Below are 18,315 nucleotides of genomic sequence, written 5' to 3'. Positions count from 1 at the left end.
GTCGGACGAGTCGGTTCGGTCCTGGACCGCCGTCTGGGCAACACGGAGGTGGTCGATGCAGGCTGCTGCATCCGCGCTGCAAGAAGGAACACTACTGCAGGTCCCTCCTTCCATCTGCTGTCAGACTGAACGCCACAAATACTCCAACATGTCTTTGAATGTAACACGGCACTGATGCTGCTTACAGGCATCACCAAAATAGTTCTTTGCACTTCCCCACTACCTCCGCTTCTATATACCACTGTCAGACGTAAAATATTCATATTTTATTTATACATTTTCCAGGACACCTGAATTACTATCATTTCATTTTTATGGCCCACGTCTCCTACTGTACACCTGTTATTTCTGTAACCATCCCCGACACAAGGCATGGCCTTTATTTCTTTTTATACTTCTGTATTGTATTGTATTGTATATATTGTACGCAATCTTTGTTTGTTTTTATCTGTGTACTTTATTTGCATATTATTTCTATTAATTCATATTGCTGTGACAATTGCATTCCTCCGACGTGGGCTCTCTGAAGTCTAGCTTTCCATGTATTTACATTGTAATAAGAACAATGGGTCCACTAGAACAATTCGAGTCACCAGGTAAACAATTTGGGAATTTCCATATAATAATCCTCTACATAAAAATCTGTATGCTGTTTTAGTTTTGTCCTTCCAATTCTTAAATGGCATTGAAAAGTTTGTAGCAGACATCCGAGGGAAGCCCGGCACGCCGGCCGGGCGGCAGGAGGGAGTGGAGAGGGAGTGGCCTGGACCCGCGGTCCGGACGGACCCCGGGACCGTGTTGGGGTCGGGGAACCGGACTGACGCAGTTGTCCGCCTCTCACCGCACATCGCCCGCAGCGACAGCCCCGGTGACAACCGGAGATCCGAGCCCCTCGCTCCGACTTTTCCCCATTTAGGGATTTGTAGTCCTGAGAGCGGAGCCGGCCGCGGCGCTGTGAGGGGCCCGCCGGGGAAAAGGACTACACTTCCCAAGCGCCCACGCGAAGGTGTTAGTTGTCAATATGGCTGTTGTCAGACAGACAAAGCAGAGAGGCAAATAATTCGCCTCTGATTAGAAACCCTCGGCGAAGGGTCGAACGGGTTATCATTTTTATTTTTTATTCTCCCGGCTCCAGTCGAAGCCCCCCCCTCCGCGGGCCGCTCGCTCAGTTTACAAAGTTAAATGGTGGAGTGTCCGTTCTGAACCGAGGTAAGTCCAGCCGTTTCCACCCGAACCTCTGGAAAAGTGATGTTATTAATATCAAACATCGCTAGCCGGCAGCGGCGGCTAACCGCGTCTGCGTTGGCACCGCTAGCAACTTATGCTAATCACGTCACCGCCGCTCCCGGTGCCGAACGCGGTCCCGATGAAGTTGCCGGTCGTGTTCCGCCGTACCCGCGGGGCGGCCGGAGGTGCCGGTTAACAATAGGCGCCGGAATTGCGGGGTCACGCCGGCTAATTTGATGGGTCACATTGAGTGTCGTACGGACGTTTGCTAACGCTAGCTGTTTTTTTTTTTGGCAAAGGGCGTGAAAGCTTGGCACCGCTTCGCGACCGTCCGCAATGACGGTAGCCGGCGGACGGATCGGGGGCACCGGTGGTCCGCGAACACCGGGACACGCCGGCACCGAGAGGTTATGACCGCTAAAAAACACGCCCGGTCATCAAGTCAGCTGTCCCGACTGCGACAATGACTAAAGCCCGCAATGACAGCGGGAGATTGGCGTTCATGGTGGTGTGCACCGTGCAGCCTGCCCTCCTCTCACCCCTCTCAGAACCCGGGCTCTGTCACCCCACTGTCGGTATGTCTGCCTGCCAGACCCCCTCCCCGCTCCAGAGTTCCCCCAACTTCCCCGAACATGCACCGAACCCTTCAGAACGGTCCCGTTCCTCGGGTTCCGTGCTGTGCCCCTGTGTGCCCCCCGGATGCCGTCCGGACCGGGAGCCGCTCCCGGTGTAACCCGGACTGGAACGCCGATCCGAGACACCGGTGTGGTATTTCAGGCCGAAGGGGACAGACGGGTTATCGCAGACAGTTATTTCAGCGCCCTTCCGGGATTTCTTGCCGTTGTGCATGATTTTCTTGCTCCTTTCTGGAGTTTATTTTTAAATGTTTGTCCCGGTTTCCAGTTGCAACTGGTAGATTAATTATGACTGACTTCCATGTGTTCATGCACATTTTTTTAAAAGCCGTTTGTCATTTTTAATGACATTTTTTTGCTAATGTCACTGCTCCTTTTTCCCATTTTCCTCCCAACCCTCTCCAAGTCTACAGCTGACGTGAACGCATCTAAATGCAGAAGTAAAAGATTAGACATGGCTATTACTCCGGCCATGATAATAATTTACAGCTTTGGTTTATAAACTGTTAGAGGAGATTCCAGACACGGGTTAATGTTCGTTGTTCTTCTCGTTGGTTTTGAGGTAATCTATATCCGAGGCGGCCCAAAGTAACTCTGCCCTCTAAGCGTTTGACAGAATCGACCAGTTCAAGACTGGAGTTTATGCAGACACGTCTGTATTCGACACACACATGTAAATCCATATGTGTACACGGGCTCCTTTCCCCCCATATGTACTCCTCCTGTCCGCAGAGCTCTCTGGCACAGGAGATAGGAACGATGCCGCAGTCTGATTCCAGTTGCATTGATTTTGAGGCAAGCAAATCGCATATGAGGAGCGTGGGCGGCGTGCAGAGACGGGATGTATATAATGTTAAGATGGCATCAGCTGTCAAGGTGACTCAGGCTTTCTGCGCCGTGTTGCCGTCTGCTTCCCAAAAATAGCTGATTTCTTTTTTTATGCCCCTCCCTTTTCTTACCCTTCCTTTCTTTCACACTTCCATCACTCACTCCTCATTTCTCTATCTGCTGCTGTGTTGCCAGCCCCCTTCCCTTCTCCCCTCCCCTCCCCCAGATTGTTCTGTTACCAGTTTCTTGCCGTTTCTAATGTTTTTGAGAGACGATTTCAGTGGAGCCTTCGGGTTCCCTCTTTACCCGACCGCCCAACTCAACATCAGAGCTTCACTCCTTTTTCCTATATTCCTCTCCGTTCACGCAGTTGTCCCAAATCCTCCTCTTCCTCCATCATCGGACCCGACTGTCTGCACATGCAGTCTTTAAGTTGTTTTTTTTTTTTTTTCCTTCAAAGATTTGGTCGCCAATTTTCTTTTCAGTAATATACTGAAAAACAGTTATGGTTTTCTTTTTTGGTTGATTTTTCTTAATTTTTAGCTGATTCATGATAACATCTCAGTCATTTTCAAAGTGATTTCTCGTTGATTTCTCAATCCCTCTCAAGATAACCTTTTTTTTTGTCATTTTTCACTGATTTCCATTTGTTATGATTTTAATTATTGATAACTGGCTTATTTAATCAATTATTTGTTATTTCAGGTAAGTTCTTCTTGATTTTAACTGAATATTGGCCATCTCTTGCTTATGCTAATGGTTTTGTGTTCTTTCTAGATAATGTCTAAAATTTGTTTACAGATTTGTCAGTTTTTTTTCCCCCATGTAAGTCCTTGTCCTGTTTGGTTTCGCTTCCTGTTTCCCTTGCACATCCAGTATGCCGCCTAACTGTCCCTGCCCTGTGTTTTGCTCTGTCCTCTAGCAGCAGGATGTCTGACTTCTGCGAAGAGCCACGCTTTACCATAGAGCAGATAGACCTGCTGCAACGCCTGCGACGGTCGGGGATGACCAAGCAGGAGATCCTGTGCGCTCTGGAGACACTTGACCGGCTGGACCGGGAGCACGGGGATAAGTTTGGCCACCGCACCTCTTCCTCGTCCTCATCTTCCTCCTCCTATGGAGTAGGTGGGACGAACAACTGTACCAACAACTCTGCCTCCAATGCGAATGCATCCTTCAATAACAAAGCTGCCTCAGCTGCCACCACCACCTCTCTGACCTGCAATGGTAACAACGACGGCACTGAGGGGAACGCCGGCGATCACTCCGCGACCGCCGCCGCCGCCTCCACGACCTCCAAAGTCTCTACAGCCACGCAGACGCAGTTTGGCAGCGGCCTGTCCCCATCTCCAAGCAACAGCTATGACACCTCTCCACCTCCTGGGCCGCCGCCGCCCTCCGGTATCCTGCCCTCCCCAGTATCTCTGGTGGCGCTGGCACAGAACGGGCGAGACAGCCTGGCCGCCACGCCCAACGGGAAGCTGTCGCCGCCGAGGTACCCCGTGAACAGTGCCGCCGCGGTGCGGGCTTTCGGCTACGAAGCCACAGAAGAAGATCTGGACGTGGATGACAAGGTGGAGGAGCTAATGAGGTCAGTGGTTGAAGACTCCCGCAACGCTCTTACACTTTGTGCTCGTGTGTGAATACGGTCAACATGTGACCCGAGAAGGTTGTCGTCAGACAGATTGTTTTGAATATAGAGCTGTTCCGTATTCAAACTCCCTTGGATACTGACACGCGCCTCCTTGTTGATTCAGAACGGAATTTTACTTAAGACAAATGAACACATTATCCGCTGGTGGCAGTGTGGTGCAGTGATTGCCACTCCCGGTGCACACCAACAAGCCTCCTGGATCACTTTGCATTGGCTTCTCCTTCCTGTTCTCTAGTTTCCTCATGCAGTGTGTTAACTGAAGTCTCTACATTGCCCGTAGAGGTGGGTGAGGGAGTGAACTGCCGTAGGTCTCTGTGGCCTTGGATCAACTTGCACCACTCCAGGTGAAACCTTTGCCTGTCGCCCAGCGTCAGCTGGGACTGACTCCAGCACTCACCAACTCGTGTTCAGGATGATGTGTGCAGACAGTGAATCAATGAATGACTAGCACCATTGGAATAGTTTCTCAGTGTGTGTTCCCCTAAATTTACAGTTCCATTCAAGTATTTTTATGCAGTCGTAGGCTGATTTGTCTCATTGTCTTCATTGTTTTCATCCAGCCACTTGCTGCTTTTTGTAGTTTTCCCCCAGAGTTTCAGTGAAATACTTGGTGATTTTTCCAGCTTATTTCTCTGTTTACTTTCTGTTTTTGGCTTTTAATGAGGTTTTCCCCAAGCCTTTAGAGCATTTCAGGATCAATTTCAGGGTAACATCTTGCTACTTTTCAACAATGAAACAAAAAAGGTCTTTCCCTACACCTGCCTTAGATTCTCTCCAGCAGTGAACTCATTTCAGATTTATGTTTCATTTCTTTGTGATTCATTAGCACCTCCACAAGTCATTCCTTCCCATACTGTTGACATTAAGATCGACTTTTTGCCATTTCAGACATACTCTGTTACTGAAGGTCACTTCTTGTCATTGTTCCACTCTTCTTCAAGCAGTTTTTACTAGCAATCCACACTTTCATACTATTTCTTTTGAAGTTGTACTACTTGTCAGTATAAAGGAAATGTTGCATCACATTTGTGATCTAAAACTTCTAAAATCCATGTCGCCACATATCAATTCTATTATACTTTATCTATCTATCGTGCTGTTTAGTATGAAGGAAAAACTACCGGACTTTTGTGAAATTCACAGATTTCTCAGTGCTCTAGCATCCCATAATCCCTGATGTTTCCCAGCACTGAGCCGTTGAAGGTCGCCAGGGTAACAGCCACATCTTGTAGAGCAGCCACAGAGAAATGCTGGCATTGGGGTTTTGGAGATGCCAGAGGAAGCACTTATGTCCATTTTGCAAATGAAGCATTTTGCATAAATGGCAGCGAGTAGAAAAGCCTGTGAAGCCTTTTACTACGTAGCTGTTATCAGACAAAGCTGAGTAGACCTGAGGACCATTGTTCTGACCTTGGACAGATGAGGAGACGTGGAGCCGTTTGGAGCCCTCCCCGCTCGGCTCCTCATTTATCATTGATTTATGGGCGTTCACATTTTGGACATTAAGGATGATCAGGCAATTTCGGTAGTTTCCTTGATATTTGGTTATCTCAATGGTTCTCAAGGTTTTCTCATCTGTATAGTATCATTTACGAAAGCTTTCAGAGCCATCACTTTGGCGCAAGTGTTCAGATATTATGGGGGGAAACAGACGACATAGGCCGCTTCGCTTTCAGCGACTGGTCGCAAACACAAGCATCACTCAGTGTTTCTCAGACAGCCGGGTCCCATCTCAAGACTTTCATGCTGCCGTGGTACTTGTGGCTCCTTTGGCTTCTAAACAGTGCACGGTAGTGGTTGCTCCGACTCTTTGGCTCTGTTCAGTTCCATTTCATCCGGGACTTTAAAAAAGCACATTTTCGCACTTCCTGTTTGTTGTCTTTATCTCACTTATATCAGCAATATGTTGATATAAGTGCACCTCTGCAAACCTAAAGGAAGACTGTAGTACGTCAATCTCTGCAGGATCATGTTATACATGGGTAAATCATTTGCTTAAGCCTTTCACTGGAAATTTGTTGTGAGTGAATGAGTCCAAAAACTTTTTACTGTCTATCCTGGTTATTATGCAATGGCAGCCAGGTCATCACTGGGCCTCATATCGAGACACACAACCGTTCACTTTATCATAGCTGAACCACTTTGAGTCTGTGACGGAGAGCCTGCGTACTTTTGACTGGTCAAAGGAAACCTGGAGAAGCTCCTCGTGGACATTGGGGGGGGCATGATAGGTCCACATAGGGAGGCTCGCTCAGAGTTGGAGCAGGGACTTTCTCGCTACGAAGCTGGACTGCATTTCCTGTTTTATACATTTTAATGCCACTTTTTTTCCAGAGCTTTTTTCCAGTCCCCCTGCAATCCTGCAATATAGACAGGATTTTATATTGTCGAACTTGAGGTAGATCTTTGCAAATGTTTGGTTCTAAGTCGATTTTCTTTTTTCTCATTTCTGGCTGAGTTTAGGTCATGTTATGCTTGGCTTAGAGGTAATATCCTGGTGAGTTCCATGACTTTTCTTCTCAATGAATACTGGTTGATGTTTTGAGGTTGTCAATTTTCAGTGGTCCCTGTAAAATTTGAATGTCTGAGGATTTTTGGGGCATATTTCTGTCTGCTGCATTTCGCCCCAGGAAAACACAAGAGCAGTTTTCCATGCTGTTATCGCTGGAGATAATTCATACAAAACATCTGCTAATATTTGGGGTGAGACTCATTACTGTCCTGATTGTCTTCCCTGAATCTCTTCTCCCAGCAAAGTACTGGATTACATGTTCCCCACCGAGTAGCATCCATTCCAAGATATTGAAGTAAAGATGCAAGAGACGGAGAATGAGAGTGCTGCTATTTAGTCTTGAAGTATGCCAGTATGTGTGCAGTGCATCATGTGCGTCCTGTGATGCATCACAGACACACATAAAGACGCTGTTGTTTAGATTAGATTACAGAAGGAAGGCTTCTGTTGCAGGAAAAGCCTCTTAATGCTTTGACAATATCTGCATCATGGCGGCGCGGCGGTGCGTACTGCTCCCTCACAGAAATAAGGTTCCCGTTTTGATTTTGCCTCGGGCTTTTCTGCACGGGCTTTGCACGGTCACCTCGGCCCGCGTGGCTTTCCGGTCCCAAGATGTACCCCGGTTCCCTCCCTATAGCTCGTGTCCCCGAGCACAGAATGAGCAATGGAGACAACGCATGAACGCACGGATGGGAAAATTGCCCCTATTTGAATGGGAGAGTTAACGTATGTATTTCACTGTATGTGATCACCTTGGCAACCTGTCCAGGTGAAGACTTTGAGGGCTGGCTGGAATTGGCTCCGGCCCCACCTCGGCCCTGTGTGCAAGCTGTAGACACAATAAAAAAAAAAAGAAAAAGAAAAAGATGAATATCTGAAGCACATCGGTATGTTAGAATCACGACAAATATGTCCTTCAATCCCAATGTGACTACACACGTTCTCCTTTTCCTTGACTTCTCAAAACAATATCTTGTAATGTTCTACATGAATTCAGGTCATTTTAGATGTATTTTTAGGTCATCCCTGTTTAAGTCATTCCTGGCTGATTATACTTTTTTTTTCACAAAATGGAACAGACGGTACTGAGAAATCATATCACGGCACATAACATAATATCTGTCATTCAAGAGGTTCACCGTATGTTCATTTAAGCTGCTTCTCCTGAATATTTTCAAATCAAACCTCGTCATTATACGACCATCTTGCCTAGACGGGAAGTTCATTATTTTTCCCTGAGGCCCGAGACTCTCCATGTTGCCCTTGTGATTTTTCTCACTTTTTCAAGTGTACATTTCTGTTTCTGCTGGGGTTTGGCCTTTTCAGCTGGCATCAATCCATCCATTCATCTTCCTCTTTTTACCACTCCTCTTCCTCCCAGTGCAGCAGCCACATTGATCCGTGGATGTCGATATGAACAGCAATTTTGAAGTCTAAATTTAGCGTTCAGACTGATGTGGAGGATATTGATGCTGTACATCAAGAGTCTTGGCGCATTTTCATTTAAGGGAAGTTCTTAGGACTTTGTGTTTCCTGGTTTCCGCTGCCGGCCTGATGTAGTGATCGGTGGAGGGGCTGCAGTCGATTTATGATCAGCTTTGTCACCGCAGTTACAACAGCGCCAATACCACCGGATCTAAGATCTTAATTATTATGCACATTGTGGACGTGTCTTGTCTCAATAGCATTCAGGCAATCTCTCACACACTTTAAAGTAAAATATTCCATTCTTTGTGCCTATTTCCCTCTGACTTTCACAAAGAACGTCTTGCTGATTTATCAGTTATTTCTCGACACCAGAATCAGCTACCAGATGTAGCAACGGACAAACAGCGGTTTCTCCGACATGGGCGTGATTGCGTACCCAAAAAGGGGAAAAAAAAAAAAAAAAGAGGACATGAATGCGGCAATCAGTTAACACTCGGCAGGTCATGGCGGCGTGTGCCGACCGCTCGGAGGATCCAAAGTCAAGGAAAATGTGTACGTTTGTATGTGTGGCTCGTCGTGTAGGTACAGGGGAGGGGACTGGCTGGAAGCCAGGAGGCAGGGTGGGTACATTGTGTGACTGCACATGTTCAGTCACCACCCAGTATTCCTGCTCCGTTCTCCACAATCTCTGCTGCGGCCGGGTATGCCGCAAACACACATTTACATTTTTGTAATTCGAGATCACATGACTGCGCCTCGGCTCCTCTTCAAAAAGTCGCCGTCTTGTGTGTTTGTCGAGCGTGAACAATGACAGTGTGTGAGCGGTGTAAAAAAACAAAACAAAAAGAACAACAGCACTGTAAGAACACTGTGCCGGTTAAAAACGGGGTCTTTGTTCGGCGGGTTTGTCAGCAGACCGTCAAATACGGAGCACGTTTGATTAATTGGAATGAAAAGAGGATTTTTGTGGTTGTGAGGTGTGAAAAAATGTCAGATAACTGAAGGCGAAGGAGCAGAAATACACGTACATGTCAGCGACTATGTAAATAACACCACTGAAACTTGTGCTAATCCTCACCGCTGACATCCTGGATGTGAAGTCATTTCGTATTTGAGCCTCACTGTGTATATTTTCATACTTGCTGTGTATCTGGACACACTGATTGTACAAAGCACGTTTGCTCTCAGGATGTTGCCTCTGATGGTGTGATTGTGTTGTTGGTGATATTGCAGGCGGGACAGCAGTTTGGTGAAAGAGGAGATTAAGGCCTTCCTGGGGAACCGGAGGATTTCTCAGGCCGTGGTTGCACAAGTCACCGGTTAGTAACAGAACAAACCGACAAACTCCAACACCCACTGCAAACAAACGCACGCTTCAGATCCCCAAAATTGCCGATCAGTTTGTCGGGTCTACAATTTCCAGCTTAATACGAAAGTTGTTTGGACGCCGACGCGTGTTCATTTTAGGTGGTCACAACAGTTTCACAAAATGAGGGGTGACACTTGTGTTTGTTTTCAATACTGGCAACTGCCGGCGTAATGTCTTTGTTAATTGCAAAACCACAGTTCTCATGTGCTATCATCGATACGATTAGGATTTTAAATTAAAACTGTTCCAGCTGAACAGAACTCTTTCTAACGATATACTAAAATCTACCGGGGCTAACTGGTGAAAGCACAAAACAGCACAATAGCATTTGAATGTTGCTTAAATATCAGCTCAATCTTATCACTCTCACATATCCTCTTTCACTTTGCAAACTGTAAAGTAACTGTGTTTCTCTACAGTTAAAATGTCTAGATTTATCAGATTAAAAATTCTGTCTGTGCTGTTTTATCTTAGCTCTGCATCATTTATCTGCAACATGTACACATTTAGAACCGTGACCTCTCAGTTGGCATTAAAGACACACCATTTCGTTTGGACTCTGTAGATTATCATGGGTCGAAGCGGCTGGTTGAGAGGGAGATTGAATTTGAAGCAGACATTGCGCAGAGCAGTGATGCTTTTCTCCTGATCTGAAATTACACCTAGTCAAGAGGGAAATGAAAACAATCCAAGCTAGAGCTATTTCTTTGTTTTATTAAGACACCTACCGTCACATGGCACGATGCCTCTCCGGGCCTCAGACATGACTAGACCAGTGTGATATTAGATATAGGCCACGGTCTATGTGAGAACATTATTCCGCTTAAACAAATGCAATGTGTTCCCGGTCCGATTTGTGTTGACAATATATCCACACGAAGCCTAGACCTCCGACACGCCGCAGCTGTGTTATGACACAAAATCTTTACCCTACACCAGGGGTGGGCAAACCTTTTGGCTACAGGGCCACAATTCGTGTTACAAATTAAGCAGCGGGCCGGACCTTGTCAAGGTGAAAAATTCGCAGCTTTCTCGTTGTTAAATTAAAGAACAAAACAAACAACAAAAAAAAAAACTACCACCGATGGACTTGACTGGAACAGCGCTGCTTGTCCGCCTCAGGAGTTCATCCGTGAGCCGGGGTCTGCGGCGTGCTGCGCTCAGAGCCAAGTATCAGGAGAATCGTGTTCAGGGATGAATTTAACCCACCCTGTCTGATGGATTCCGTCTGGAACCAGGTGCTGAACTTCTTCACCGGCCGAGGGAGGACGCAAAGCCAGCCGGAATCGCTTCTCATCTCAGAATATTCCATAGCTGGTGCTATGTCCGGCTAGCGAGTCGCTAATCGGGCAGGTTAGAGAACTCCTTCGCATGTTGAGGGGCTTTTCCGTGCGTGGCTGGCGTAGGGAAGCGACCCGGTCGCTATTTGTTGCTTATTTGGTAAATGGCTCGCTTTTGTTCTGACGTGTTGAACACGTCAGTGACAAATAAAACACTTTAGCTGAGTCTGTGAGTTAGCGGCTAACCTCCTTGCAGTAGCGACTACTTCTTTAGCATAGTTAGTATGTTAAATATTGTATTCCTTCTTCGCGGCGACGTCCTCCTAACCTATTAGGCACTGGGCTCCGGGCCGTAATTCATTCAAAAATGATCTTACAGCACACCCCTTGTGTGCTCGCTGTCGATTGTTTCGTCCCCCCGTTGAACGCCGAGGGCGACGCGCACATGAGATCAGGGCCAGACAAGAGAAAGGACTTGACTTTTGAAAAGGCCCGCTGTAGATGTAGAGCGCCATCTGGTGGTGATGTTTGAGTACTGCACAGGGAACCGGAACCACTCACGCCGATAGCGGTACGCTGTCGAGCGGAGTCTGTTTCAAACCCTGCGGTTTGGACGTGGCCACAGATTGCCCACCTCTGGTCGAAACATTTCACAGGCCGCAATTTTTCAAAAAGTGTGTGCGACAACTAACAAAGCTGTGTCCACAAGGGATGTCAAGACATGCTCTGAGTGACGGAGAGCTGTTTGATGGCTCTGTTCTCCAGGCATTAGTCAGAGCCGGATCTCCCACTGGCTTCTGCAGCACGGCTCGGACCTCAGCGAGCAGAAGAAGAGGGCCTTCTACCGCTGGTACACACTGGAGAAAACCAGTCCAGGTACTACACATGAAAACATAGAAGTTCAAGAGTACAAGCATGACAATAGAGCTGTCTTAAGCTTTATCACCATTGACATTTTTTTTCTGGTATAATAATTTGACAGACTGGTATTTGGAATCATTCTTTTTATTCATTTTTCTTTGTCTTTTTTTTCTGATTATTTGTCCAGGGTTCTTCTAGATTATTTCTCACGGACTTCAGGTCGTTTCTTTATATCATATCATATTTTTATTTTCGGTCAATTTGTAGAAGACGTCTTCCTTAATTTAATATATTTGAATTTCTGCGGGTTGGTCGTTTCATGCTAATTTTAATGTAATATTTGATTGTATGATTTTTTTTTTTTTTTAAATTTAAAGATGTCCTCCAAATATTTGCTATTTTACACGTTAATCTGAAACAGTGAAGTATGTTTCCATATGACAAATACAGGACTGCATTTTCATCTGGACATTTTAGAATTGTGTCTATTTCATTCCATCGTTTGAAAGCATCCAGTCACCCCTATAACCCCCCCAGGGTCCCTACCTCAGGAGGCTCTCGCACCCCACGACTGTGGGCGCTCAGATATGGTACATGGAGCTCCCAGCGGCCCACCGCGTTCCATCGAACGCTGAGGCGCGAGTGCAGAGCGGCCCAGCCGAGGGCTCAGCCTCTCCTCGGGGAAAACACGCCGCCCGCTGTTTTCTGTTCCAACGCTGACGAGCAGCGCCTCGTACTTCATCTTTGCGTCAACACCAGCCTCTAATGAGACAAGCAGCCGACATCCTTTCCCCTGGCAAATACTCACCATAGAGATGATCCGGTGATCAAATTCTGTCTGCGAAAACCAAACCGTCAAGTCCACGTCGCTCAGCATCTCATTTAACTTGAATCACCCGCTAGAAATGACCACAGGTCATTTAAAAATCGACATGTTGCCTCACAACGGTCAGAAATCCCCTCAGAAAAGAGGCTACTGAGTGTTTTGACACAAAGAGTCGTGCCTTCTCTCCCACGCTGAATCCACAGCAGTGAAAATCATCTGCTGCTGTGCACTGGGCCAGGTCCCGTCACCGCTCTCTCTCTAGCCGGTTTCTGTGTGGAGCCCGGCTCTGGCACCGCCGTTGCCCGGCAGAGGGAGGAAAAAACATCTACAATGGCTGCGTCTCGTCAGGTTGTGACTCTTGACAGCTCTCCAGCCTCTAGTGTCAAGATAGGAGCTGCAGGGAATTTGCAATTTTCTGTCACTTCTGTTATCAGACTGTATACCATAAAGTTCTCCGTGAAGGCAGGTTTCTCCAGCTCTCCACCATCGCCACATCTTTCTGTGCTACAAACCATCTCCGTCCCTGACCCCCCCCCCCCCCCGTCCCAGGCGCCACCCTCAACATGCGTCCGGCACCGCTCCCGGTGGAGGACATGGAGTGGAGGCAGACCCCGCCGCCCCTCACCACCACCCCCGGCACCTTCCGGTTGCGTCGAGGAAGCCGCTTCACGTGGAGGAAAGAGTGTCTGGCGGTGATGGAGAGGTGAGGAGCGGTGGAAACGGGATGTTACCGAAAAGTAGGACAGCTGGGGGCGTGGAGTGTTGACAATGTCCTTATGTTGCAACATTAATAGAATCCGCGTGTCTCTCCTACTATATATAGCTACTTCAACGACAACCAGTACCCAGACGAGGCCAAACGTGAGGAGATAGCGAATGCCTGCAACGCTGTCATCCAGAAACCAGGTAAGTCGTGGGAACCGGCTTTCACGGAGACGTCGGGGGTCCACACGGCACGGCGGGATGGGCCAGGGACGGGAAGCAGGAGGGGTGGAGGTCTGCATCAGCTTTCAGGAAACCTACTGAGATCGGTATCACGCTCTCCCCGAGAACACGGTGTTACAAAGCAGCGAAAACAAAAAAAAAAAAAAAGAACATCAGGCGAACAAAGAATGCAAAGGGCTCCTCTGAAGAAGCATCTGGACTTGGGGAGGAGGAACTTCAAACTTGCCTGTCTTGACCGTTTCAGATCTTTGAATAATGCGGGGATTTACTTGAAAATGGAGAAAACATGACCTGAACAATATATAAATTCAAAAAAAACAGTCCACCAGACAGACGGAACTATTTCCAGGATCGATAATAACGTCAGATCAGTGTGAAGGTTCTGCGTCACAGCACCTTCTGCCATGTAACACGGACCTTCAGATAAGTTTAAGACCACATTAAAACTCAGTGAGACGGCCGAGCCACTCCTCTAGCCTTCCAAAGCACCACTGAGCAAGGCACCTCTCAGGGTTAACCCAGGGGTCAAAGCTCACACATGTTGTGCTGACTATAGAACTGAACATGACTGAACGAAGGACCTTCTCGAGGGTCTTAAAACAAGATGGGAGGCATTTAATAAACCTGTAAACGAACTCGAGGAAAGGGAGTTTAAGATAGATCACTAAAATGATGAAGAATTTCCCTGAAGAAGAAGTAGTCTGCAATTTAACAGAGTAGTTCCTGGAAACAACGCTTGACATTGAAATGAGCTGTGCGTGTGGAGGCCGGGTCAGGACACTACTTGGGATGGGGCTGCAGAACTCTCGAGGTAGAAGATGATTCCTGGTCACCTAAGGGTCTGAGATGTCCTCTGGCCGCTCGCAGGAAAGAAGCTGTCGGACCTGGAGAGGGTCACCTCCCTGAAGGTGTACAACTGGTTCGCCAACCGCCGCAAGGAGATCAAGAGGAGAGCCAACATTGGTAATGTACCCGTCCTTCACCGCTCAGATAAGACCGACCCGATAGACCTGATCGATCCGGCAGCGGAGAACGGAGAACGAGCTGGGTTCGCAGGAACCCCGGAGATGTTCCTCTGTAAGGAGACCGGAAGAAGTTTCGCGCTGAAGACGTAACTTGAGAAAATGGCCGTTGGGGCGACAGATCTGTGCGTGATCTGCTGAAGGTCCACGTCCCGCAGGCTCTGCGCGCACCACAGCAGGTCGGTCATCTAACCAGCCGTCTTTTCCCCCAAGAAGCCACAATCCTGGAGAGCCACGGGATCGACGTTCAGAGCCCCGGAGGACACTCCAACAGTGACGACATCGACGGCAACGACTTCTCCGAGCAGGTACGACCACGCCGGCTTCCGTGGAGCTTCCTGGTTCTAATCCCACGCTGGAGATGCAAACATCTCTACGGACCCTCGGTCCGATGATTCCTGCTCCATAGATCCACCCTGAGCAGAGGTCACACCTGATGATACTCTGATGCTGGGTTTGGTCTTGTTATTCTCATGAGTTGATGATTCCATGGAAATGAGGAACAGATTCCTGGAACAATGTGAAGCCCTCAGAGGGACACGAAATGTCTGAGTGGAGCTGAAAGGTCAACTCTGATCTCCGGCTGTGGGTGGAGACCCCAAGAACCAGGTCACAGATACAGGGGGCTGAAGTGACGTCCCACCTCAGGGGGTCTGGGCTCTCCCTCAGAGATAGGGTGAGCTGCTCCTCCTGGTCAGGTGTTCCAGGTATGTCCCACCAGGAGGAGGTCTTGGGGAAGACCCAGGACACCCTGGAGGGACTGTGTCTCCGAGCCGGCCTGGGAACACCCTGGGTGCTGGACCAGGTGGACATGGAGAGAAGGGTCTGGAGAATTCAGAAGAATTCAGCATTGAAGGTGCAGGAAATGAAGACCAATGTCCATAACGTATGGCGCTGACAGCAGGAGGAGCTTCAAACACCTGGCAGGACCTGCTCTCTCAACTATAACCACCCTGTGTGTGTGTGTGTGTGTGTATGTGTGTGTGTGTGTAGGCTTGTGATCTGCCCTACTTTGAGAAGAGACCCCTCAGCCGCTCCTTTGGCCTGTACCGACTGGAGCCCACCTCCCCCACACAGGTAAAACACACACAGCTGTTAGTGAGATGAATGTGAAGTGTTGATCGTGAAGATCAGCTGCGGTGAGGACCAAACCTGACCTCTACTCCCACCTTCTCCCAGGAGGACAGCGCCGCCCACAGCGAGCACCAGGATCCCATCAGCCTGGCCGTGGAGATGGCGGCGGTCAACCACACCATCCTGGCACTGTCCAGGACCGGAGGGGTCCCTGGAGACATCAAGACCGAGTCCCTGGAGGAGGAATAAGAAGCTCGGGCTCTTCTGGGGGGGGTCAAAGAGACTCAGATCAGAGGACCTTCTCCATCAGCCCCTCAGCCCTTCTCCACCACGTATCGGTGATACCCCCACCCACATATGGACTCTGCAGGAATAGGACTCTCAACCCCCTCCTTGTCTCTGAAGAAATCAACCCCCCAGGTTAGACCCCCTTCTAGTAGCTTCTGCCAGGAGCCCCCCTCCCCCCTCCCCCCACGCCCTACCTCGTCTCCCCCTGCCCACCCCCAGCCTGGTGGTCTGAGCCGATCCCCTCGTCTTTCACCTCAACGTGGACCTCAGAAAATACTCTGTATATAGAATATATGGTTCTTCTGGCTCTCAAGTCTTCTCACCTCATGGTGGCTACGTATCTACCTGCCCCCCCACAGCCCCAACCCCCCCCCCCCATTGTGCAATTCGTGGGACGCCACCCACAGCGGCGGCGTCGGTAGAGAGCTTCAGCGACGTGATACCCGGAGACGCCGTTCGTCTCCGTCCCTCAGCAGAAGCCCGTGGACGGGAGCGCCCAGACAGCCTGACGTTCACCAGGACGACCTCCTGGGAGCTCCCGAGGCCAGAACGGCGGCTGCCGGCACCGTCGTCCGCCCTCCGCGTCGACCTTCGCCGCCGAAGGAGGATCTCGGTCCGAGGGATTCGTTTTCATGCCAAAGGAAAAGAGGTCCGACCGACACCCGACGCCACCTTCTTCTCGCACCTTCTACCAGACCTGCGGGGGCGAAGGTTCCTCGACGCCTCACGAGACAGTAGCCGTCCCTCGGTTCCTCCTCACGCCTTGAAGAACGCGCGTCCCACGGATCCTCCCCATCAGACGTTTGCTAAGAAGACCTCGGAGCTGAAACTTTGGACTCGGAAGGGAGCGGCTTTGGTGTTGCAGTCTGGGGAAAAAACAGGAGTCGCTGGGTTCGACGCCAATGTCTGAACTCGGGGACTGAGAAGAACACCTCTGTCCAAGTCAACCCATCAGCAAATCCACATACATAAAGCTAGCTAGCCAGGATGGCTGTTACCGCCCCCGCTGGCCAAAGAGCCCAACTCCAGGCGTGCCATCGGCCCCCGGGCTCCAGGAGGGTTCCTCAGAGAAGGGGTGAAGGTTGGACTCCTGGAGTGGCCTTCTCCATTTGTGCACTTTGACTCACATGAACTCCTCACAGGTCTCTGCAGCCCAGGAAAAGGAACGTGGCCAAGCGAAGGCGGAAAGAGGCCGACTGAAGACGTCTTTATTTTGTACATCTTCGCGTTGAGCTGACCCCGGATGAGATCGGGCCGTGGAAGAGCCGCAGGACAAAGCCCGTGACCAAATCGCATCCGCTGCACCGAACCGAGAGAAGATCCGAGAGAGAGCCACGAGAGGCCTAGCCCACGCTAACGCTCCGGTGCCGACGGGAACTCGAGCGGGGGAAAAAAAAAAAAAAAAACAGTAGGCGGTGGAGCCTCCGCCCTGGATTCATTCTGGCTTTTCTGGTCGCGGGTGAAGGTGAAAGCGATTACGGCTTTACAGTTTAACGAGTCGCACCTTTCCATTCCTCACGTCGGCGGGGAGTCGCCCTCCCAAAGGTCGAACCGTGCAGCACCTTAACCATTGGAAACACGAGCTCGGCTCGTCGCGCTTCATTGTGTACAAGAACGTCTGTTTCCACGGAAAGTGGGACGCGTTCACAATCACTTTTATATCCAAGTATTGAAAATACTGGCATTTGACCTCTTATCAGAGAAAAAAAACCCAAATGTGTTTTTGTGGAAGAAATTGCCTGATAATCATTGATTTTAAAAATCAGCATGAAATTACATTTAAATAGAAAATCCTTTTTTTTTTTAATTTTCTTTTTTTTTTTTTTTTTAAACCACGGAGATCGAAGAGTCGGCGGTCCGGAACAGACATGTTTGTGGAACGGTAGACAGAAACCCTCAACCCCCCCACACCCCCCGAGCAGATCCGTCGGACCCTTCCGCCCTCCAAACGCGATCTCGCCACCTCGCATCAGAAAAACGGAAAGTTGGGATGCGGCGGGAGATGTTTCAGAGGCCGGAGCTCCGAACTCTCTCCAGGGACGCCGTCACCAGGGTCACCACGTCCTCACGTCCTCCTGCCCCCGGCCAAGCAGCCGCTCCACCCCAGCTTAGCTCACAGGAAGGACTGAATACTGTTGTATCTCTAGTTATGTTTAAAAATTACTGTATTGCCCATTTCGGAATTTAGTGCCTTTTTTGGACAGTAGACTGTTCTGTAATTAAGATGTAGTATATATATACATTTTTTGTACAGCTTTTTTGTTTGTTTTTTTAACTTGTGTTTATTTTAGTATGATATATAATGTACATGACAATAAAACTATATCGACCAGACGCACTCGCTCCCTGGATTCATTGAAAACCCT

At 48.9% G+C, this 18,315-nt stretch overlaps 1 protein-coding gene across 3 annotated transcripts; it reads left to right on the top strand.

Annotated features, from left to right (window-relative positions):
* Positions 1-1,043: 1,043 nt before the first annotated feature.
* On the top strand, positions 1,044-16,318 carry hmbox1b (homeobox containing 1 b). Of its 3 annotated transcripts, none has more exons than XM_086167210.1 (10): positions 1,044-1,209; positions 3,613-4,281; positions 9,518-9,603; positions 11,699-11,809; positions 13,170-13,323; positions 13,444-13,526; positions 14,433-14,528; positions 14,804-14,895; positions 15,581-15,664; positions 15,767-16,318. In XM_086167210.1, the coding sequence occupies exons 2-10, from the start codon at positions 3,620-3,622 to the stop codon at positions 15,908-15,910; spliced, it is 1,512 nt and encodes a 503-aa protein (XP_086023336.1). In that variant the 5' UTR covers positions 1,044-1,209; positions 3,613-3,619; the 3' UTR covers positions 15,911-16,318. The 3 variants fall into 3 exon arrangements, with proteins under 3 accessions (XP_086023336.1, XP_086023333.1, XP_086023334.1); XM_086167207.1 differs by having other exon boundaries at positions 1,047-1,209; positions 14,801-14,895; positions 15,767-16,317; XM_086167208.1 differs by having other exon boundaries at positions 1,078-1,209; positions 3,616-4,281; positions 14,801-14,895; positions 15,767-16,317.
* Positions 16,319-18,315: the final 1,997 nt, after the last annotated feature.

The sequence above is a fragment of the Fistularia commersonii genome, chromosome 20 (genome assembly GCF_037954325.1).
Source record: "Fistularia commersonii isolate RoL2024-O1a breed Wild chromosome 20, RoL_Fcom_v1.0, whole genome shotgun sequence".
NCBI lineage: Eukaryota > Metazoa > Chordata > Actinopteri > Syngnathiformes > Fistulariidae > Fistularia > Fistularia commersonii.
The sequence above is the reverse complement of the archived record's forward strand: the minus strand, read 5'-3'. Positions and strand labels throughout refer to the sequence as shown.